Raw genomic sequence first — 23,207 nt, forward strand, 5'->3', positions numbered from 1 at the left:
TCAGTTTTTCTCTTAAACTTTAACGGCACATCAGATATTTTCCTTCGAACTGCAAATTCAAGTTTAACACATCTTAAGAACAAACTTATCTTTTAAAAGACGGTTATATCTCAAAGTTACACACGACCTGCTGGCACGTGGAGCCTTTCGGGGGAGTTTGCAGCTCTTTTTAAAAACCACTGCTTCTTAATGAAAAAGAGCCTGGCTGGTATAAGACATGATGCAGAAATAAAGTGTCACCCTCCGCTGAGAGGTAGCTGAGGAGAGAACAAAGGGGGGGGGGGCATCCTGCTGCAGATGAAAGCTGTAATTTCCTCCCACTTCTCACTTCAAACAGCTCACATCAACCGCGGTGTCAGAGGGAAACTCTGCCAGCGTCTGTCTCCACTTGTTTAGTGTTTTGATTGTAGAAGTTTGAGGTTTTTCATCAGGTTCATGAGAAGAATCGCAAAAAGAAGCAATTAAGAATTGATACAAACGTGTGTGTGTGTGTTTGTTTGTGTGTGTGTGTTTGTGTAAAAATGCATCGTGCCTCTGGACATAACACAGGCAGTTATTCTGTTTTCTGTAGAAAAACATCTGTTTGGTTTTATGTGGACATTATTTCGGAGACAAAATGTAAATTCTCAAATGCAACATTTTCTCATTAGTTTGTAAAAGAATTTATATTTTGACTCCAGTTCTGTGAAATCTTTTCTGCATTAACATCGTTTGAAATCCAGTTTGTGACACAGCTCCTGTTGATTCAGTAGAAAGTTATTAAGTTATTGTTGATATTCTTTCATTGTGTTTCCCTCCCCAGCCACTTATGATAAGTCGTGTGAGGCGTACAAACACAGAGGCAACACATCGGGACAATATCACATAGACGTTGACGGCAGTGGACCAATCAAACCCCAGCTCGTCTACTGTAACATGACAGGTAGCACAAACATACACAGACACACACAGTTACCAGTTCATATCTCAGTTCAACCCAGTAAACCCAGCTCCTCTGAATTCAATGTGTCTCCTTCCATGTCTGCTTCTCCCTCGTCTTCCCACCAGAGGACAGGGCGTGGATGGTGATCCAGCACAACAACACTGAGCTGAGCCCAGTTCACTCGTCTCTCGAGCGAAACCAACATTCAGCCCATTTCGATTACTACGATTCTGAGGAGGAGCAGCTACTCGCCATCATCGGCCAATCGGAGCACTGCGAGCAGGAGCTATCGTACCACTGCAGGAAGTCCCGCCTCCTCAACACACCAGGTAAAGCCCAGACATGAAAACCACCTGTAGAGGGCGCTGCTGCTGAGTAAAAGTTACATAGTGTTGCTTTAAGTTGATGAGATGATTGTGGGTGAGTCACATATTCAGGTCAAGCACTCTTGTGTTTATTTACTGAAGGAGAGCGTGTGGTTAAAAGTAAAAGGGCATCAGAGAACAGGTTCAGCTCAGGATCTATATCTAACAGGAGTGGGGTGATCTGCTGATTTAGTTTGTTTTGAAAGTAACTTAAACATCAGTTATTTGTCTGTGTGCGTTTTCTCCGCCTCATCACGCTGCGGAGGCTGAAACTTTCTCTCATCTTCTCATAACTTTCCTGCTCAAAATGGTAAAATTGCAAGTTGCATTTTTTTTACGACTTTGCTCTTCTGATGCTTCTCTTTCTTGGCAAAACAGAATCTTAATTTGAACATGCTCCTTTCTTCTTCCTGCCGGAAAATAAGGCTCTTAGGTTTCAAAGATGTGAGCCGCCAGCACTTTGTGCACCTCCTTATCAGGATCCTTTTGAGGCAGAGAGGTCTAGAGAGAGCCGCTGCCCATTATCTGTCCTGTTCTATCAGGGAAACAGCAGCGATACATGATCAAGGCCGGGCAGCGAGGCTGTGAGGAGCCGCTGAAGGGCTGGCACAGGGCGCAGCGGGTTTGTGTTCAGATCCAATAGAGATTTTTAGATGGATGGAAGATGGAAGAAGAAGAGGATGGTTCTATAGATCTTCTTTTATATGTCAGCCGAGAATGGACTTAAACAAACACATCCAAAAATGTGTGTGCGATGAAAATAAATGAGTGATGCTTTTAGAGACATTCAGTCATCAGTCACTGTTTCCTCACAGGATGTATTGTCTTACCTCTGTTGTATCATTCATGTGGAATGATTAATATGTTTGTGTGTCTGTGTGTGTGTGCGTGTGTGTGTGTGTGTCTTTCAGAGGGGGCTCCGTTCAGCTGGTGGGTGGGAGGTCCGGGTGCAGGTCAGATCCAGACGTACTGGGCTGGAGCTCAGCCGGGCAGTCGTCAGTGTGCCTGTGGTCTGCAGGACGCCTGCCTGGATTCACACCACTACTGCAACTGTGACGCTGACTACGACCAGTGGTACGTCACCTCATGTCCAGATAGTTTTGGCCCAGTTTCTGCATCATACCGAGGGAAGATGGCACATGGGAGGTTCGCTTCTGTTTGACAGATCTGGTCCACAAGTCGGCCAAATCAATGCATGACAACCAAAGGAGCCAAATAATTAGTTTTGTGCTACCTAGGCCGTATTTACCGTTTGCCACATGGGCCACTTCAGGTTCACATCCAGATTACACCTTGCTGTATGTTCGCCAAATGAGACCGACCTTTGTTTTGGGATATTTGATCCATATTTGCTATTTTACAAGCGGCAACTTTTGGGCTAAGATTAATTTTGTCCAGAAAACCAGAAGAAGTGCTGCATTAATGTCAAGAGCAGTTAATTGGTTGCACCAGCTTTAAAAGATTCATATTTCAACGTGTCTTGGAGCAGATATCACACTGAAAAGGTAGCATGTTGTTTAAGAGGCTGTAATCATGAGTCAGCAAAACCATTCAGCGTTTTTCCCATCACATCCCGGTTTACCGGACTGAAAGGATCCACAGGACGTCCACCACAAATCCCCAAATATTTACAGATCCTCCTCTCTTCGTGTTTCATCCTCTCCTGTATTCAAATCCTTTCATCCTCGCTGTGAGCAATTCTCTATTTAGGTCGCCTTCCCCAATCCTGTGACCAATTATACCGCTAGAGCCATTTCTTCCGTACTGTAACCAATCCTGCCAGCGCCTGCATCGCCAAAGGTCTGTCTCTCCATTATCTCCTTGCCTGGATCTGAGTCTATTTTTACAGACTGTCTCCTGGTGTCGTTCTCACAGATTCACGGTGGCTTTCTGCGCCGACAGTCCCAGATTTATTTCTTGTTAAAGAGTTTGCAGAAACAAAAGCTGCTGGAAGTTGAAACAGAACAGCGGTTCCACAAAACATCGTTCCCAGACACGAGGAGTCGAGCCCAGAGTCTCCGTTTGAACTCTTTGTTATTTGGGTTCAGCTGTGGGCTCCAGTGTTTCACCCGCTCTGTGTGCGTGATGACTCAGCTCACTGGAGTTGATGCCCTCTTCTTCACCTCTGTCTTCGTCTTCACCTTGTTTTACAGCTTCCTCTCTCCTCCGTCCTTTTTTATAATCAAACCTCATCTTCTTTTCCTCCACCTTGTCTTCCTCCACATCCTTCGTCATCACCTAATCCCTCATCACCTAATCTCTTTTGTTTTCTCTCCTCCTCTTCCTCTTGTCTTAATCAATTTCCCTCTTCCTCCTCTACTTTTCCTCTCATCATCCCACTTCCTCGAATTTTCCCCCTTTTTCTTTCTTCTTCACCTCTTTCTCCTTCATGTCATTCTCCTCTCTCCTCTTCTTGCCATCTTTTCTCATCACCCCCCTTCCTCCCTCGTGCCTCTTCCTCTTCTTCCCTCCTCCTACTGTTTGTCTCTTCTCTTTGATCTCCTCCTTCTTCGTCACCTAATTTGTTTCCCCTCCTCCTCCTCCTCCTCCTCTACTTCCAGGGCCAACGACTCAGGCCTCCTCACCCATAAGGAGTCTCTTCCAGTGAGGTCTCTGGTGCTGGGAGACGTCCAGCGTCCTGGGTCGGAGGCCGCCTACAGGGTGGGGCCGCTCCAATGTCATGGAGACAGTGAGTCCATTTCAGAAGTATCTTCAACCTCTAACCTCTAGTTTTATGTTTGTTTTTTATTAGTTGACAGTAAAAAAATTGTTGCTCGATATTGTATAGGCGACTTTTCAATAATTAAATATTAAAAACACTCTATATTAGCAATTAGTCCTCTGTTAATGTCTCTGTGATCTGTAAATGAGAAGTAATTAAGGATTTAATAGAGATATTATGAACCAGGCAGAAATACGGTCCAAACAAAGAAGCAGATTAATGGACAAATATATCTGCTAATTAGGAAATCAATAACTGAAGTATGATTCCATTTATGCTATTTAACAACAACGTATGATGAGAAGATATATAATGAACTCATCGAAGTGATAATTGCCTCTGATTTCATTCTTCTGTTTAACGAGCAAATAAAACAATTATATATATATATAAACTTCTCACAAAGTAAATCAACATAAATGAGACCACGCAGCTGGAGTTGTGCGTTTTGTTCTTTTTCTAATTAACTGAACAGTTGCTTCATTTGTTTACGACATGATTCTCATTATCCAGCCATCACAACGAGCTGTGTTTTAATAAGCTTTGTTCCTGAAGTGATATATCACAGAACACAAAACAAAGAGGGACACAAGTGATTTGTTTTCCTTCTTGTTTGATTTGCAGGGAACTTCTGGAACGCTGCGTTTTTCGATAAGGAGACATCTTACCTGCACTTCCCCACGTTCCACGGCGAGCTGAACGCCGACATCTCCTTCCTGTTTAAAACCACGTCCTCCTCCGGCGTCTTCCTGGAGAACCTGGGCATCAAGGACTTCATCCGCATCGAGCTCAGCTGTGAGTGTGAACTTAGGATGACTCTCATTACCAGGTTTCGTGATGTGTTCTACCCTCTAGGGAACCTTTAACCTTCTGGGGTTGAAGGACACCTCCGCTTTTTCAAATCCATATTTTCTGATCTTTCCTTTAATACCCGAGCGATAACACAACCCACAGACATGGTTCGGACTTTGCAGGAATCCTGTTGTCTGTGTCAGGGTGGATGATTATTGGGTCAGTCAAATATTAGCCTCTGAGCCCATCGGCTATCGTCTGATGATGAATTCACCTCTGGGGGCAGCAGCCAATCATTTGTAGACAGTGGATATCGAGGCCAGGACTCTGTCTTCTGTTCACCGTCCTCTGTTCTGATGAGTTTCTTCTGTCCTGAGTCAGACGTTTCTCCACAGGAGCTGAGAACAAGTAGGCTCAGCACTGTTTTCTTCCCAACCTCAATCTCTGACCTAAACCAAGTAATTCTGAACAAAACCAGTCTTTCCCTGACTCGAATCAAACTCTTTTCTTGTACTGTGTCATATCAGGAATCTTTTCAAAGGCACGAATCAGTATAGTCACCTGTAATTATGTATGGAATTTGGAGGGGGATTTGAGTGGTGGGTGGTGTTTCAAGCTCTTTCACGTTTGCTTGTTTGGTGTCGATGAAGCAGGAAGTCCAGAGTTAAAGATGTTTGATTACTGGCCACCTTCTTTAACAGATGAATTGTGTGGACTAAGGTGCATTGTCTTTCTAATGTCTGCCCGTCCCCCTCACACAGAGACATGTTTAAACATTAGGATAAAAGGTGTCCCTCCCAGTAGGTGTCTCTTATCTCTGCTGGTGTTGTGACAGCTGGTGTTGAGGTGACTCCGTATCGTTAAAGGTGCCGTGGACCCGACTGGAGCGAGGCCAGAGAGCAGCTGCTTTATTAACTTATTCCTCTGGGTCTTTCTCTCTGAGAGCGCCGGGGCGGTGCAGCTTTTCCCTCCACTGTCCGTGAGGGATTGTGTTTTCTTCTTCACACACACATGTCTCTGACTTCATCTCTAAAGGTGGAGCGTGGGCACAGGGTGGTGAAGGATGAACAGACCCTATGTGGTCTCCAGCTCACCTCTCCTCGTTATATGTTAGGTTTTTTACCAGTATAATCGCTGTGAAGGTTAATGACTAAAAGCCTTGATTAGGTTTGGAGTTTTTCTCCATCTGGGGCATTTAACAGCATTTCAAGCAGCCCTATGTTTGTAAATCTGCGTGTGCACACACAAGCCTTTTACAATCTGTCCAGTAGTTGTCTCAACACAAAGCAGCAGCCGCTTCCATGTGATCTTATGGGGCAACTGCAACGTCCACGAAATATCTACTAAAAGTGTTCAGTGTTTTATATGCAAACATTATTACACATTCACGTTTTGGCCACTAGAGAGAAAGTTAGACCTGATGTGAACAGCAACTGGAATAAAAGTTGCTTGTGTGTTGACGATGTGAAAGAAGAATGTGCAGCTGGCACACACTCACACACACACAGACACACACAGGCATACTCACACACACACACACACACATATGCACATATGTTGCGGTCTTTCTTCCCTGCCTTGCTCTGGTCTCTGAATCATCTCAGATCTTTGTCCATCTGTCTGTCCATCCTGCCAGCAGCTGGGCGGGTGGAGGTGAGTCTCTTCACACTTCACACAACATAAGATGATGATGATGATGATGAAAGGACAAAATGGGTTTATTGAAATATGGCGTCACTCCGGGACCAATTTGAATAAATGAGATTTTTCTTTACATTTTCAGGCTGAAGATGATATTTTTAAAATAATTATTTAACCTTTACAAAATGAGATTATGTAATCCCCCTGCATTCCTCACAGAAATAACTCATCAGACAGAGTCCTCATACGTCTGTGGTCCCAAACTGGAATTCGCTCACATCACTGGGAGCAGATCAGAAAACATGACGGAGAGTCAACACGATTACATTAAAGTCAGTTTGTCTCAGTGTAGAGACGGAGCTGTGGCACCTGTTGGAAGTGACACAGCAGATTTACAGAGTCCCGCTCGTCCAGTGGACACAATTATCTCAAAGTGTCAGGTCAGGTTTGTTATTAAGTCAGTTGGAATTCAACAGGAACAAGTCAAGCTCTCTCTGCTGGTGTGACAGTGACACCCAGTCAACCAAGCCGCCTCACAGCCCGAGGCTAACCATCCTTGTTGTGTGTGTGCCCCCCCCCCCCTCTTCTATCTCATTATCTCCATCCTCTGCCTCCACAGCCTCCTCCGAGGTCGTCTTCTCCTTCGACGTGGGCAACGGTCCACTGGAGGTGCGGGTGGAGACGGGCGTCCCGCTGCAGGACGGCCGGTGGCACAGCGTGCGAGCCGAGCGGAACGTGAAGGAGGCGTGGCTTCGGGTCGACGGGTTCCCGGCCGCCACGCAGGAGGCTCCCGCCGACGGCCACATCCATCTGCAGCTGAACAGTCAGTTATTCATAGGTGAGGGGCAGGAGTGTGAAACTGTGTGTGGTTCCAAAGTGCATCGGAATGTACAGTAGTCAGGCCTGGTTTAAGGTTATGGTGGAAATAAAAATTCATGGTGCTGTTGAGAGAGTAATGATGGACGATGCATCGCCACTTGAAGCCGACATGTCCCGGGCGTCGCCATTTTTTAAATGTTTGATCCCATTAACCCATTAACTAACATGGAGTACATCCTCTTATCAATTCAAACTAACTCACTTCACTCCATCTCTTCCGCAGATTCTCATGATTCTGTTTAACTGCTCCGCACCTCACCCGTCAAACTGTATTTGAGCAGATTGAAAATCCGACTTTTGTTATGAGGCTTTATCCTTTTGCAGATATTACGGACGTCTGTTCATTTGCAAAAACACAAATTTTATAACAGGAAAAACAGACGTTGACCAACAAATAATAATGTTAGTGGGGAGATGGAGGTGGGCATTGATTGGCCGGTTGTGTTAAGCTAATAATCCTTCCTGGACGGCTTTAAGGAAGTGTTCTCCTTATATGGGCAGGACTGTCCTGGATGGTATTTGCCGGCGATGCAGAGGGATTTAAATGTGCCCATGAAAATATGATGGGATTTTGAAATAGAACGCAGTGGGGGGGGGGGGGGGGGGGGGGTTGTTTGTGTTTGCAAAATAAATGTATTTATACAAAATCCATATGCACGTGGATTCCTATAAACTTGTTTTAGGGAATGAGGAGTCATAGGCTCCAGAAAATCTGTTAATTAACCATAATATAGCCTCAGGTTAAATTCTATGAGATGATTCTGGTTCATATTAATTTATAGCTATTGGAAGGCATTGATTTTGCATGCACACCGTGACACACATCCCAGTACAAGCTAATAATACCAGAGAAATGATTTAACTCACTGCACCGCTAAAAGGCTCCTGGCAACTTTCAACCTGGACTTTATTCCTGCATGTTACTCGATGCATTTATTGACTTTGTGAATCAATCCCTGAATTTCAACCACATTTTGCAAATATTTGTTTTCCTCTTTTGGAGGAATCAGTGTCGGAACATCAGTCTAATGATCTGGTGTCACTCCACCCCCGCTCATAATGTGTTGTGAGTGTTTGATAGCTGTTTCTGCAGAAGCAGACTCGAGTCTCACAGAGGTTCATGGTTTTGTTGTATGATGAGCTGCTGTTTTTCCAGACTCAAGCTGTGAGAGTAATACCCGGCCACTTCCAGTCTGGCAGAGCAATAACAACTTCCATGCGTGGAAACAGAATAAGATGTTGAGCTCGCAGCTTAATGAGAAATGTAATTTTTAGAGTCTGAACCCTGTGAGCGGGTGTGAGGTTCGTGTAATAGAGGGTTAGATGTCAGGTGAGTGGAGGGAGAGATTCTCACTCTGGTCTGGATGAACATCAGACACCACATGGTTAATCAGCCTCCACACACTTAGTCCTTCAGCAGCCAGCAGAGACACAGGCTGGGTCAGTGTCTGTGCTGCAGAGACACAGGCTGTGTCAGTGTCTCGGGGTCATGGGCTCGTTCTGCTGCAGTGGCAACGTTTGACTGACAAATCAAACTTTACTGCCGAGCAGACACACAATTACAGATTTACAGTCGTACAGAGACAAAATGGGGATTTGTTTAGAGGCAGGTAAATATGGTTTGATTATGTGAGTTACTTTTTGAGCTACTCTTCCTCCTTTGGTGTAAACTACATCATCTAGATCAGTAAAGTAGGTTTTGGTTTAATCACCACACAGCTGAAACCATGTAATCAGCTCTGTGACAAAAGCCTTGTAAACAGGACTCAAAGAGAGTGATCTGAAAAACTTTGAAAACAAAAGTGTGCAAATAAATACTTGCAAAGAATATAAAGTTTGAGGCAAAATTCACAAAACGAAGGCAAAGTACAAAACGTGATCAGAATCAAATCCCTCAGGCAAAGAAAATAAAGCAAGAAAATCTGACAATCTGGCAGAGATCAAGTGGGAACTTAATGGTACATGATGTATACAGTGTAAATACTGTGGAGCAGGAGTGTTTCAAAGAGGTTTGGGGGCCCTGGGGCAAGAGGGACCCCAACCTCCATAGAAACACACCATTCCAATCTTTAAACGCTTCTTTTCTTACCATTTATTATCAAAATTATAAACAAAGGCCATAGTTTGAAAACAGATGAATAGAAGTAAAGTTGAAGAGCAAACCTCCACCAGCATCTGAGGCAAATCACACACACATTTAGACATTTTAGTCGTCAACCAAACTTCTGAAATAATAAAGTTTTGTAGTAGAAAGTGTAATTGGGCCCTATTTAGGGTTCTCTGACCATCTTGATGTTGCAGTCACCTGTTTATAGCTTAGCGAAGAAGTTAAGCAGGATCTCACAAAGATAAACGTTACCAACCGTTACTACTAACCATTGTTTCTCTGTGCCAGTCACATCTGGCTTCACTGACTGTGAACAGAGCCTTTGAGTGAACGTTCTCTCTTCTTGTTGACAGGCGGCACCGCGTCCAGACAGAAAGGTTTCCGCGGCTGCATCCGCTCCCTGCAGCTGAACGGGGTCACTCTGGACCTGGAGGAGAGGGCGAGGATCACCCCCGGGGTCCGGCCCGGCTGCCCGGGGCACTGCAGCAGCTACGGCTCTCTCTGCCAGAACCAGGGTCGCTGTGTGGAGAAAACCGACGGCTTCTCTTGTGACTGCCGCCCGTCCGCCTTCACCGGAGCCTTCTGTCATAAAGGTGCCTCTTCTGCTACATAATGCATTTCACTGTCTGTCTGTTCCGTCCAGAATTTCTCCGAATTAAAAAGAGGAGGTTTCTTTGTGAATCTGATATGCCAGACACCGGCAGTGGTGCATTAGTCAGACTCTCTCAGGGGGACAACTAACTACACACCCACTGTAATGGTGCAGGATCGCTGTTTCCAGACCAGCCCTGAACTACACATATTCTCCTGAATATTCTGGAGGGGCTGTATGTGAGAACCCAGATGTCTTGGTCTTTCATTCAGGACAAACTCCACAACTTGTCCTGCTTGCCCTCTTCTAACATGTCAATGTCTGAGGGAGTCAATGTGAGAATACAGTCATTTGTAATTTCTTGAAAAGTCACAGCGAGCCAGAAGGCGTGTTTAGGACCTTTATAATAAATGCATGAGTAGAACTTTATTTTCCAACACGGCTCACCAGTGCAACATAAACTCAGACAAACAGATGGAAGGATTTAAAATGTAAATAGCAGTTCAATCCTGTGGGTTGAAGCCGGTCTCCAGGTGTGGTATGCTAAAACAATTCGGCTGAATTATAACATCAGGTCCTGCCTCCAGCTCACTCTACCCGGACTCCATCCCTGGCCTGACAGTACCGGACCTGTTCCTGTTCCTGTGAACACGTCTTTGTTCCTCATATGTCCGCTTGTTTCGTAGAACCGTTGCAAAGTGGATAAGTGATATTGTACAAGCACGATATTGAAAGTGCAGCTGGAGAGAGGGGAAGCACTGTGTCCTTCCTTACTTTGCTAGAACAAATCTGATGAGCTTCTGGTGCGTTTTAGGAAACTCCAGGCGGTCAGTGAGAGGTTCCAGGACATGAATAGGGAATAAAAAGCAGCTGGACACATTTGGTTCACTGTTTAATGTGGAACCAGCTGCTGTGTCTGACATCCTCCGATGCAGAATCGATGAGCTGCAGAGCGACAACAGGCTCAGAGCTCGGTGCATCAACCTCCCTCTGCTCCACTTCTCTGTGTCCTGAAGATGTTCCCACTCTGAGGAGACAGCCACTCGAGTTTTCATCCGTTCAGGACGTTCCCTTCTTCCATGTTTCTTTTTTTTTGGGGGGGGTTGTTTTTTGGCAACATGCTGAGTGAACTACTGTCGTGCACGAACAAGTCCCAGAGGATCCACTGTTTCAGAAACACTCACCAACTGTCACGCCACAAACTCACTGACTTCCCATTTCTCTGCACTCAGTGCACACGACACCACACTTTGTTTCATGTGAGCATGAACTGAAGCTCCTGGTCTGTACCTGTCTGATGAAGCATGACTGGCTAATCAAATTACTGCATGTGTTCCTAATAAAGTGTCTTTTAGTTATAGTACGAGTATTAAACAAACCACTCAGACAAGACGAGGGAATTACTTCCATGTAGATCCACCAGATTAAACTCATCTCTTTTGTTCTCCAGTCTGAAGACATCACAGAGTCAAAGGGACATATTGAGACTGTGTATCTGGGCTATGCTAATATCATTTTACTGATACATTTGATTGATGCCACAACACAGCAGATAAAAAGAAAGTGAAATATAATCGTCATAGCTGTTTCCCAGTCGTCCTCTGTCTCATAAAAAATGATTTGTACACAATTAATCAGCAGAAACAAATTGAAAAGAAATGTAATATCACCCAGTTTTCTATCAAAATGTCAAATCGAAAAATGATGCATATCTGATATCTATCAATGCAATTTGGTGCAGAATTTAAGGAGACACAGTACAGAGAGACGTTCTTGGTCCCTAATCGTATCTAAAGCAGAGCTGTTGCCTGAACTCACACGATTGAAGATTCAAACCAAATGATTCCATTTTCTCTTTCCTGCCTGAATCTCAAACTTTCCATCTTCCAGAGGTTTCTGCCAGCTTCACGTCCACGATGTCCATCACCTACGTCCTCAAGGAGCCGTACGAGCTGAGCAGCAGCAGCAGCAGCAGCAGCAAGGCTCCGTCTCTATCTCCGGCTCCGTCTCCGTCTCCGTCCATCTTCTCTGACGTGAAGCTGAGAGGAGAAAACATCTCTCTGAGCTTCAGGACCCTTCAGAGTCCGTCTCTGCTGCTCTACGTCCACTCCTCCCACAAAGAATACCTGGCGCTGCTGATCAACGAACACGGTGAGAACACACCAATTTCATTCTGCAGCTCTTGTTCTTATCTTATCGTCCCTGCACAGTAGAGTTCCCTCTCCTCGTCCCTCTGGAATCAGCGTGTCCTGCTCTGTCGACTGCTTCCTCCAGTGGTTAGGCCCAGTGTCGCTGCACGGAAAACATGTGTTTCACTCGTTGTTCAGTGATAATTCTTTTCAGGATATTCCAGCCATGTTCTTGCCATTGTGACTATTAATTGTGTTCAGGTTTGAATCACTGGTTTCACTGTAGAGCTTCACATAGCTCCGGGTGGCCGGGAGCGACTCAGCGCTCTGTTGTTGCCTAACAGGATTAGCAGTTATCCAGTGTGTGCAACTTGTATAATATACTGTCGCTGAATAACAGGTTATTTATAACGAGAGTTGAGGGAGATTTCATTTGTAGTTGTAACCAAATATCTGTCATCATGAAGGCACAACTACAAACTGGCCTGTTCTGTGTTGTTGATGCTCAGGATTCTACTTCAGAATTGTTTCTACGCCATTAGTAAGTCGTCCTCAAACACTTAAGTCTGTTGAGCAATCGACATAATCCTCAAACTCGCAACTTTTCAAAATAAAGCCTGATTAGATGAACAGGTCTCCTGATATGCATTGATCCACAGATGGAGATTTTGTGGATTGAGTTTAGGGTAAAGTCTTGAATTTAGAAAGTAAGTGTTTTAATGACGGAGGAGAAGCTCAGGGACGGCAGGTTTTGAGCAACCGATGAATTCTCCTCAGGTATCTGCTCTCCTTCACTGAAGTATCTAATTAAATCCCAGAGAGAGGTTCCACTCGGTGGCTTCAACAAGGCTTTTCTCATGTTTCTCTCTTTTTGCTGCTGCAGTAACAAAAAGCCTCAGCTGCTGAACACAGATCATTTCAGTACCTGAGTATCTCGCTGGGCCTGAAACCCCCCCCCCCCCCCCCCCCCCCCCCCCCCCCCCCTCTCTCCACCACTGCTTTTATCTTCATCAGATCGGATCTTTTCATAGAAATAAAGTCAGTTATTAATTACAAAAGGTATTATTTATTATCTAATCTGTTTTCCTATCATTTCTGCTCATCTGTAAAATCTGCAAATTCAAGTTATCTCATCTGTGGCATTTGTGAAGTTTTGCACAGAGTTATTCATAAAGATAAAATATCCTTCCAAGCAATGTTAAATGGTTTTTAACTTTTTTCATTTGGCAGCTGGTATTTCGGTAACGCTCACATATCTGCATGAAAGGTTATTTTTTCTGTGAAGAAAGAATGTGTCAAATGGATTTTCTCCGATTAGATCGGATCGATATTCAGCTTCTTCTACCGTCTACTAACGATGACAAGACGTCTCACAAGTGCATTTGTGGAAAATAGGAATGCTGGACTTTTGTGGTGGTTGTGTTTCTGCTGTGTGGTTTTTGTAGTTGTGTTGTGACTTTTCTATTCCTGTTGTGTTAATGCACTTGTGTGACACGTCTCAGTCACCGGAGTTTACAGCATTTTACATTTAAAAGTTATTTGTAAAGGATATTTTAAATGTGAAGTAAACGTAATTGTTTTCATGGACTCTGTGTGTGTGTAAAGCAAATTAGTCCACAGGGACAAATAAAGCTCGATCTACTCGACCTCACAGTATAATAACAGTGTTATAGATGTTAAATAACAGAATGGCTCCTCAGGTTTACAACTTCTCACGAGCGTGGACATTTTGAAATGACGCTCTTGTCTTTGTGCTTGTTGTCGTCTGGTGAAGATGAGCTGGAGCTGAGGTACAAGCTGCACGGCAGCAGGGACGTGGAGGTGATGAGCAGCAGAGTGGTGAACCTGGCTGATGGACGACTGCACACAGTGACCATCAGGAGACTGGCAGACGCTGTGTCCGTGCAGGTGAACGCACACAACAGAGGATTCACACTGTGTCACACAGATCAGCACAAGCAGGGGACATTTTCAGAAACCATGACAAAATGAGTGGGAGTAAATGTTTTACCGTCAACTTTCAGGTTACATTGTCAAATAAAGCCTTTGTTCATTTAAAACTAAATACTTGAGACTAAGAAAGGAATCTATTGGGACTTGATTCAAACCATAAATATAGAAATCAGTTCTGATTGAATATAGAGCGAGACAAGTGGTCACAGGAAACACATCCAGGACCAGTTGTGATCAGATTTTTACATCAGGTCAGAACCACAGCATCTCACAGGTTCATTGATTTGGTTGATTTGAGGCTGAATCCTTTTTTAAATACGTGCATTGAAGACAAGATTTTGTTAAAATAAAGATCTCAACAGATTGTCTCTGTCAGTCTTTGCTGTCCACCTTCTAACCTCCAACATTTACAGATATGAAATACACTCTTCTTTCAGATTGACCAGAACGCCAGGGAGGACTTCAACTTGTCGTCTGACGCTGAATTCAACAGCATCAAGTCGCTCATCCTGGGCCGAGTCCAGGGTAAGAGAGGCTCACAGCACTGAGACACACTCATTGGAATGAGAGGACGGAGACGTTTGGCCTCATGTGACGAAACCACAGCTTCTGGAGCATTTCTGCTGTTTAATGCTCGTCACGTTGAGTGGACCGGGGGGGGGGGGGGGGGGGGGGAGGTGCAGTCGGTGCAACAGCTGTGCTGCCTTTAAAAACAACTTCATAACCATATTCAGTTTTTCACAGAACTTTACAGTGGAGATTGGAAGGAAGAGCAACACTAGAAAAAAATGACTAAAGGTGGAGGGAACCACTTAAGTCTCAGTTATGAGGCATTAGGTGCATTCACAGCCGTGATTTGTTTCTTATACTAATGCAGGAGTTCAGGCAGTGAAGTAAATGTCGGCGAACTTTTATCTGTGTTACGGAAGCGGTGAGTAAATCAGTCTCTATATGAGTCTGGGTGGCTGAGCGCGGCTCCGGGCTGCTGTAATGGTAATAACTGGAGAAACGCTCCTTCACTTTGTATGGTAATGAGGAGAGATTGAAAAGAACGAATTACTCAGAAGATGGAAGTCAGCACCCTGCGATTCGGCGTAACAACCAATGAGTCTCAGCCGCAGAGCGCCAAGTCAAACTCAACCAGGAAGTCAGACGCTGCGGTTCAACCTCCGTCTGCAGTGAGGAGCACTGAGCTCCCAGCTTCTGTTTAAACTGGGAGGAATGTGTGGGGACTGTGTTTTCCTATCTGGAGATTTATTCTTAAATAACCACCAAGTCCCAGTTCTCTTAAACTCTGCAGGAAAGCCATCATGTTCAATCAGACATCGTTCTGAATCTATTAAAGATCAATATAAACTGTTGATTTTCTTCTGCATCCATGTTTTCCTCAGCTTCACTTTGGTTATAGTAACAGGTTTGTCGCTCTACTTGCAACCATACAACTTCCAAAACAATCCTATCCACTGTGAAACCACATTTAAATTCTGATTTTTGTTTGGATCTGCACCAGTTTGATAACCTTCATCGATATCAGGCCCTAAATGTGCTGGAGTCTTTACTTCTCAACCCATGGATTCATCCCCGGGAAAAACTAAAATGTCCCAATTAGCACCTTCATCATTCTTTCTTGTTCCATGTCCCATCCTTCCATCAAGTTTTGTTTTCTATTGTAATCCTGCTGACAAACAAACAAACAAACAAACAAACAAACAGACAGAGGTGAAAACTTAACAGAGGTTAATATGTGAGAAAGGAGCAGAGATGAGATGATGATAAATCTCACTGAGTTACAGTTGCTGTATAATTGATCAGCCCCGACCCTGTTCTCACTGTAGATAACCAACATGGAGGCTTTGATTTATCGTCCAGTATCAGATTTCACCAGCTGATACCCCCCCAACCCCCCCTCCTGTGATGCTAGACACTTGCTTTAATTATGTCCCCACAGTAACTGTAACTAAAATTGTATTTGTACAACACCAACCACCGACATGCATCATCTCAAGGTTCTCGACATGCTGCAGTAAGGTCAAGTTATTATAGAGAAACACGACAGCTCCCACAACAAGCTGCACTGTGGAGAGAAAAACTTTAAACAGGAGGAAAACATGGAGCAGGACCGGCGGCTGTTGATTCCTTCATTCAGTTTGTGATGTAGCATAGAGCAGCAGAGGACTTCAGATAGATGCATTCAACTGGAGTCCATTCAGGGAAGTGGATGGAACCAGCTGAGACTATTGCCATCTTTAATTTTTTCTCTATTATTCACTGTTCCACTAGTGTGATAAGTTCTTCTCAAGAGAAGTGAACAACTCGGAGCTTCTGCTTCCATTAAAATCAACTGTAGCATCTTTCTGTCTCTTGCACTGCGTCAGTGTTTTTTTAAAAGTTGAGTTCTTCTGTGCACGAGAAGCGTTGGGCTGTTGTGCGACCGGGAGGAGACCATTTCTGTGTCTATTGATTTTGTCGACTCCCTGTATGTATGTGTGTTTTTGCTGTTGCACTCTCTCCCTTCCGGCTCTGCAGCGGCTCCATAGTTTGGCCTTTTGGCTTCTGGATTCTTTCCCCGTTACTCTTGTCGTCAACTTTTGACCATGAAAAATAACAAAATGTCTCCTGCTCTCCGCCGTGCACATGGGAGAAAGGGACATAAATGGCTGCTGGGGCTGTCTGCTCCGGTGAAGCCCCCCCGCTGCTCTTTTATTGATGACCCGGGTCGTGTTCGTATGTGACCCGGCCTTCCCCTCGGAGCCACAGGACCCAGGCAGTCGGGTCTGTATCCGAATCGGAGAGGCTGCAAGATAGTTGATATACTGTCACTCCCTGGCAGCCCTGTCATCCATCAGCCTAACTAATGGACCAGGAGAGAACGGAGAGACTGAGACAGGGAGAGAGGGAGGAGAGGAGGAGGGGGGGGGGGTGCAGAGAGGTGGATGTAAGGGGCAGCAGCTGGGAGGAGGTGGACAGTTCTTCAGTTCTTGAAAACTGTTGTAGTGAAGTCACAGACGTTTTTTTAAAGAAGGTTTCATAACAATGACAGACATTTTGCAACATTACCCCATTTTATTTTTTCATAATTCAATATGATCTTATCGGCTAAATTATTCTCAAATGTACCATTCTGAAAAACAAAGTACTTTTACTTTGAGTAATTTGGGTTTTATTTTGAAGTTCATACTTTTGCACGTTTACTTGGATGAATAATTTACACCCTGTTGTGTTGCTACTTTTAATTAAGTAAAATAATTAACTCTAACCTCCAGTGACTTGCATGACAGGTGAAGCACATTTGTTTTTCATTCAAATTAAAAACTCTGCTTTGATTTAGTATAAAAAGTGGAGCTAAAGAGAAAGAAATTAAAAATCCACATCTTCAACAAATGCTCTGTTTGTGTCAAATGCTCTGTTTGTGTCCCATCTCAATCGTGTAGGTTATTTACTCACACATGTCATGAGATGTTTAATTCAAAGTGAAGTCACTTCCTGCTGCCCAGAGAATCACATTCAATCTCAAACTCAATCTGAGTCTGATGCTCCACACAGCTGATAAACAGACACTGGGTCTCTGTGGTGAGACCTCAGCTGACTGACGGTGATGGGATCTGTTGTCACACTGTTCTTAAGGAATAAGTGTGGTTCACACTGACATTAACAGTCACTGAGGGGTTTATTCAGTACAGTTAGTGATGCTGTGAGGCCCTCTGGGTTAGTACATGTACACAAAAACCTTTTAACCTTGTGTTTCGGTGCAGGATCAACAATCTGTGTACAAACAAACTTCCTCGACTAACTCTATCACCACTCTGTCCACAGAGTCTGACGAGCTGGACGCGGAGCTGGGGGAGCTGGCCGCCCTCGGCTTCACCGGCTGTCTGTCAGCTGTTCGCTTCAACTCCTTCAGTCCCCTGAAAGACGCCCTGCTGCATCCTGACGGGGACATCGTCCTCACCGGTCCCCTGGTCCAGTCCAGCTGTGGATCCTCCTCTCCAGCCAAGTCCTACACGGCAGAAACCACACACTCCCTGTCAGGTACGAGGAGCAGACTCCCAGTCATCAAGAGGGAAACATTTGTCGGGGCCATAACTCATATAATTCATAATTATTCATTGTATTTAATTTAATTTTCTGAGTCCGTGGTTCAGACAGAACCACAGACTTCAACTTGTCGGAGGCCAACAACCAGAGGGCAACGATTCTATCCCATACTTGATTTCTCCGTCTCTTATCTTTATTTAGTTTTATGTGACTTCTTGCTTTTCACTTTTTCTCGTCTCACTCTCTCTCTCTCTCTCTCTCTCTCTCTCTCTCTCTCTCTCTCTCTCTCTCTCTCTCTCTTTCTTCCTCACAGATCAACCTGGTTCAGTGGATCCAGGTCAACCTTTAGTCAACGCTATCAGGAGCGACTCGGCTCTAATTGGAGGTGAGGCTTTCCATCTCAGTGGGGAGAAGAACATTTCATTAAATACCAGTAAATATATGGGAAGAGGGGGATAGAGGAGGGGTGGGGTGGAACAGAGGAGAGAGAGAGAGAGAGAGAGAGAGAGAACACAAACTGCCATAATTAATTAATAGTAATTGATTAACATAGATATAGGGATTCAATCCCACGACTAATGGAACATATGATAGAAAATGTGCACACACACACAAACACACAAAAACACACAATGAGGAAGTTTAATACAAACTTGTTTCTTCAGCTTTCACTCACGAGCAAAAATCGACCTCAATATTGACTGATTTGAAAATTGTCTTAATAATAACACACTTTTCCCAGAACCTACATTTATGGCAGAATTAACAAAAACTGCAGCCGCAACTTTTCAGGACTTTTACGTAGTGAAGAGAGAAAGTTTGGAGGCTAAAGGAAAAGACGCAAGTTGTCTTGTTTACAACACTTTAGATCTGAATTCACAGAGTACAAGAAAATCTACAAGATTTGTTTTTTCCATTTTAAAACTGCATTATTGAACTCGGGCTCACCCTATCTTGTATCGTACATTTGGTTTGGTTTGGGGGGGGGGGGGATCAGTTATTGCACTGACTGTTTGTCGCGAGCTATTTCAGATTGAGATGGAAATGTCAGGAGAGACAAAACCCTCAGCGTCTGGGAACAATACACAAACAGACGTCAGTGCTGAGCTGCACAATTAGACTGTGTCACTCCATACAATAATTAACGCACAAAAATAGAACCGAAATAGTCTGGTTCAATCTTCAGATGTTTACTTTTACATGCAAATTACCTTTCAAATCAAGAAATTAAAACATTTACATTCTGATCCGTGATACTCATGTGGAAAAGTTTCTGCCTGTGCTTTAATGTTTACTGTACAGTGGATTCTCAGCTCATACAGTTTAATGGGTTAGTTATGTTATAGTTACATACAAATAACTGTAGGGTTGATATTAAAGGTTTTTCATCCTTTCTGTTTCATTCATCCACATTTTTCTAGAGTTTGGATATTTCACATTACAAGGATGATGTTTAATTCATCTGCTGCTGCAGCGATAATGATAATCTGTCGAGACAAAAAGGACCTTGTTCAAACACAGTGGCCGTGGACATTATGTTTGAACTGTGGTCAAAGGTCAAGGTCACAGTGACCTCACTGAACAATGTTTGGTTGTCTTGTGAATCCAATTTCACGAACCTCTCAGGGTTTTCCTACAAATTTGCTCCAAATAATTTGAAGAAGAACTGTTGGTTCAAGGTCACTGTGGCGTCATGTTCTTGTGAATGTAGAAAGTTTCATTACATCCGGCACAAACTTTCACTTGGATGTGAGGATGATGTGATTTACAATTTGGAGGTCAAAGGTCATCTCGTTCCACTATGACTTCTCAAAACCCTTTTTTTTGCCTCCTGAACATCTTAAGAACTTCTGGAGAGAATCCTCTCAGATGCGGCAGAAAAGTTCACTTACACTTTAAATGATAAGATTTAATTTCATGCTTTTATTAGAAATTAGCCAAAATGTCTTCTGGACCTAAAACACCTACAAAAAGTGCCAGACGACCAAAGTCTGCAGAAACTCTCACTGGGACATTCACACACACAACTTCCTCCGGGTAAAACTCTGAAAGCAGCTCATGTCTGTATCTCTGTTTTTTTTCAGGGGTGATCGCGGTGGTGATATTTGTCTCCGTGTCTGCGTTGGGAATCGTGATCCGATTCATCTGCAGCAGGAAAGAGGACGTATCGAAACCAGGAAGTCAAAGCGTCACAGCCGGACGACGGGCAGGAGTTCCCCTTCAGCAGCCGGGCGGACTCTCAGGGCGCCGCCAGCGAAAACCAGAAGGAGTATTTCATTTAGAAGCAGCCCTGACCTCCCACTGACTCCCAGAGCCTCTCAGTCACTGGAAACCAGTGCATGAGGACGATGGGAAGTCAGAATCCACGACCTCATTCTTTCCCCTTCGCTTTGTACATATTGTACACAAACTGGAAAAAGTGTTAAAAGTGGATTTTGAATCATCGGTGGATGTAAATATTTACAAATATTTAAAAGTTTAAATGTTGCTTTGTCCGGATCACAACACGATGTTTCTCATCCATACTGTAATGTAAAAAAATGTATTGTTGAAAAGGAAAAATTGGCAGAATAGATGTGAAGATGAAAACACGACTTTGCTCCAGTCGAGCTCGACTTTTTGAACTTGATTTCTAAGCAGCACTTTTTTCTACGAGGACGATGTGAAGCTCCTTTGAAATCTGAGACGCCGGAGACATGTGTGTGGAGACGGGAGGAGACGGACTCGGCTGAGATCCATCATTTCAACACCTGCTGTATATATGAATTACACAAATAAAAAGTCACTCTTTAAAACTTTACTCCCACACTTTGTCTTTGAGTCGGTTCAGAAGCTGTTTTAAGTGACAGAGCAAAAGGTTTTTACAATGAGCTTACACAGATTTGTCTTTCTTTCTTCCTCTGAGCACCACCTGCCGAGAGGAGCCGATGCCAGGACTGCAGCTTCCAGCAGCTCGGGCTTTAAAGCACCGACTGTCACCCCCCCCCCCCCGTTCCGCTCGGCAGACGTTTAATGTGTTTCCGCCGAAGCACTAATCTGTGTTTTTCTGACAGGTGGAATAAGAGATAATCACAACAGGAAATAGGAAGAATTGAAAAGGAGCTGACGGCGAGATATAAACGGTGCAATGAAAGCCAGCCATCCAGATATTAATGTCGGGTATTTGTTCTTCACTGTCTCTGCAGTGTGTTTGCATCGTGGGGGGGGGGGGGGTTTAAAGGCAGGAGCAGGAGAGAGGAGTGGGAAGATGCAGATCTCCATCTCAGTGTGGTGTCATGCATCGTGATTTTACCTCATTACAGATGAATTTAAGTATTTGTTCTGCGGGTCTCTCACACACGATGATGATGTAAGGTTCAGGAGAGAATCTTCTAAATATCTGCTGTCTGGTAAATTCCTGTGGTGCACAAATAGAAATATGTATATATTTGTTCCTGCGTAGTTAACTGGAGAAAAAGTGTGCATGAAAAAAGAGACAGTGCCACATAACAGATCCACATTTTATAATAGAAAAAAAGGAAACTGGAGATTATGTTTGATTGACAGAATATGCATAACAACGTCATCATGAATATCTGACTCATTTAATTTGTGGCTTCACTGACAACCGCAGCTATGGAGGAGAAGGAACAAAACAAGAAAATGGAAGAATATTATAACTTTTTTCATTTTGAGAAGAAAGTGTTTGGAATAATATCAAACTAAATATGTAGAAGATTTTTTTTTTTATTGGGGGGGAGGGGTTAGGAGTAAAGAAAAAACAGAAATTTATGAATAGAGTTGAAAACTGAGCTCCTCCCATTAAATCCATATCCCTTTGTGTGCTTTCTAACCAAATCATCTGCACAGGACATTTATATGGAAGCATTCATATGAGCTAATATTTAAAATGAGCTTAAAACGTTCACTTAGCTTCATCAACTCCAGGCCCAGTACTCCAATACTTTGAATGCATCAAATGAAAATGGGTCAAACGTTACAGTGTTTAATTTCATTTCTCCATGGTTCAGTTTGATCAGGACAGAAACCACCTCCTTCAGACTAAACTTCACTCTCTTGGTCTGAGGAACCGTGCACTCCTGTTATTTTGGACTTAACTGAAAAGTCTGAAGATCGGCACCGAACAAGGAAGACGTGAAAGTGTCCGCGTCCTCCCTGTTTTACCTCTATTCACAACTTTAATGTAACCTGTCTGTCCGGTGGTTTATCCGTAACTGCTGACTTTATAATAAACTTGCTTGTACAGTGTGAGGACTCAAATCCTCTCACACAGAGAAAATAAGGATTATTAGTGCAGCAGAAAATCCGTACAAACCGAGCTGAGGTCTTTTGTTTCCCTGTTAAATGAAGCTGAAACACAGCAACCCTTTTCCTCTCTGGAGCAAATTAAATTAACATAAATTTACATCACAGATTGTTGTTCCCTCCGAAAAGTTTTCTGGGGGAGCCCTTCTCTTTTTTATTTCTCTACAGGACATTATTGATGTGTGTTAATTTGCTCCTCTCTGCAGAGCGACAGAGTAAAAGAGAGAAACTGAAACTTCCAGGAGATGGAAACGTCAGAGTCATTTTTTATGATGATGAAATTCGTTGCCACTTTCTAAAGCTGCAATTTAAAGACTTCATGATTCGTAAAAACAGCTCTGACATAAATGCAGATTTAATTTTTGCAGACAGTGACACTGTAAACAAGCTGAGTTCAACAACTGGGCTCAAACTTTTCTTGCACCGAGCGCGACCCTCCGCACAAATACACATATCTCATCTGAGTGAGAGTAAATCTGATCAGTAGTAAAACTTTACTACTGTAATTTATTAACTACAATAACTTGTGAGCAGAAGAAAACCCGCTGCAGCGTTTTGTTAATTCATCTTCAGAACACTTTTATAACCCAGGAAATTTAAACTGTGCAATGAAAAAGAGACGAACACATGAGCAGAGCATTTAAAGCAATGGATCAACCTGTTATATTAAATAGTTTAGTGAAGTCTAGTGAACTCATTTGATTTGAATGAGGGAAAAACAATGTAAAAAATATGATAAATATATAATATAATATCAAAAGCAAT

General features: G+C 43.5%; 1 protein-coding gene across 1 annotated transcript in view; it reads left to right on the forward strand.

The window, feature by feature from the left end:
- The window catches only part of LOC128448625 (contactin-associated protein-like 4), a 60,254-nt gene extending 39,835 nt beyond the window's left edge, over positions 1–20,419 (forward strand). Inside the window, 14 exon segments of the mRNA XM_053431364.1 lie at positions 803–922; positions 1,048–1,251; positions 2,199–2,361; positions 3,849–3,976; positions 4,634–4,804; positions 7,062–7,280; positions 9,782–10,021; positions 11,911–12,171; positions 13,924–14,057; positions 14,540–14,627; positions 17,916–18,131; positions 18,451–18,522; positions 20,222–20,298; positions 20,300–20,419. Of these exon segments, the coding sequence (XP_053287339.1) occupies positions 803–922; positions 1,048–1,251; positions 2,199–2,361; positions 3,849–3,976; positions 4,634–4,804; positions 7,062–7,280; positions 9,782–10,021; positions 11,911–12,171; positions 13,924–14,057; positions 14,540–14,627; positions 17,916–18,131; positions 18,451–18,522; positions 20,222–20,298; positions 20,300–20,419 (2,213 nt within the window).
- Positions 20,420–23,207: the final 2,788 nt, after the last annotated feature.

This window comes from Pleuronectes platessa, chromosome 9 (assembly GCF_947347685.1).
Source record: "Pleuronectes platessa chromosome 9, fPlePla1.1, whole genome shotgun sequence".
Classification (NCBI taxonomy): Eukaryota; Metazoa; Chordata; class Actinopteri; order Pleuronectiformes; family Pleuronectidae; genus Pleuronectes; species Pleuronectes platessa.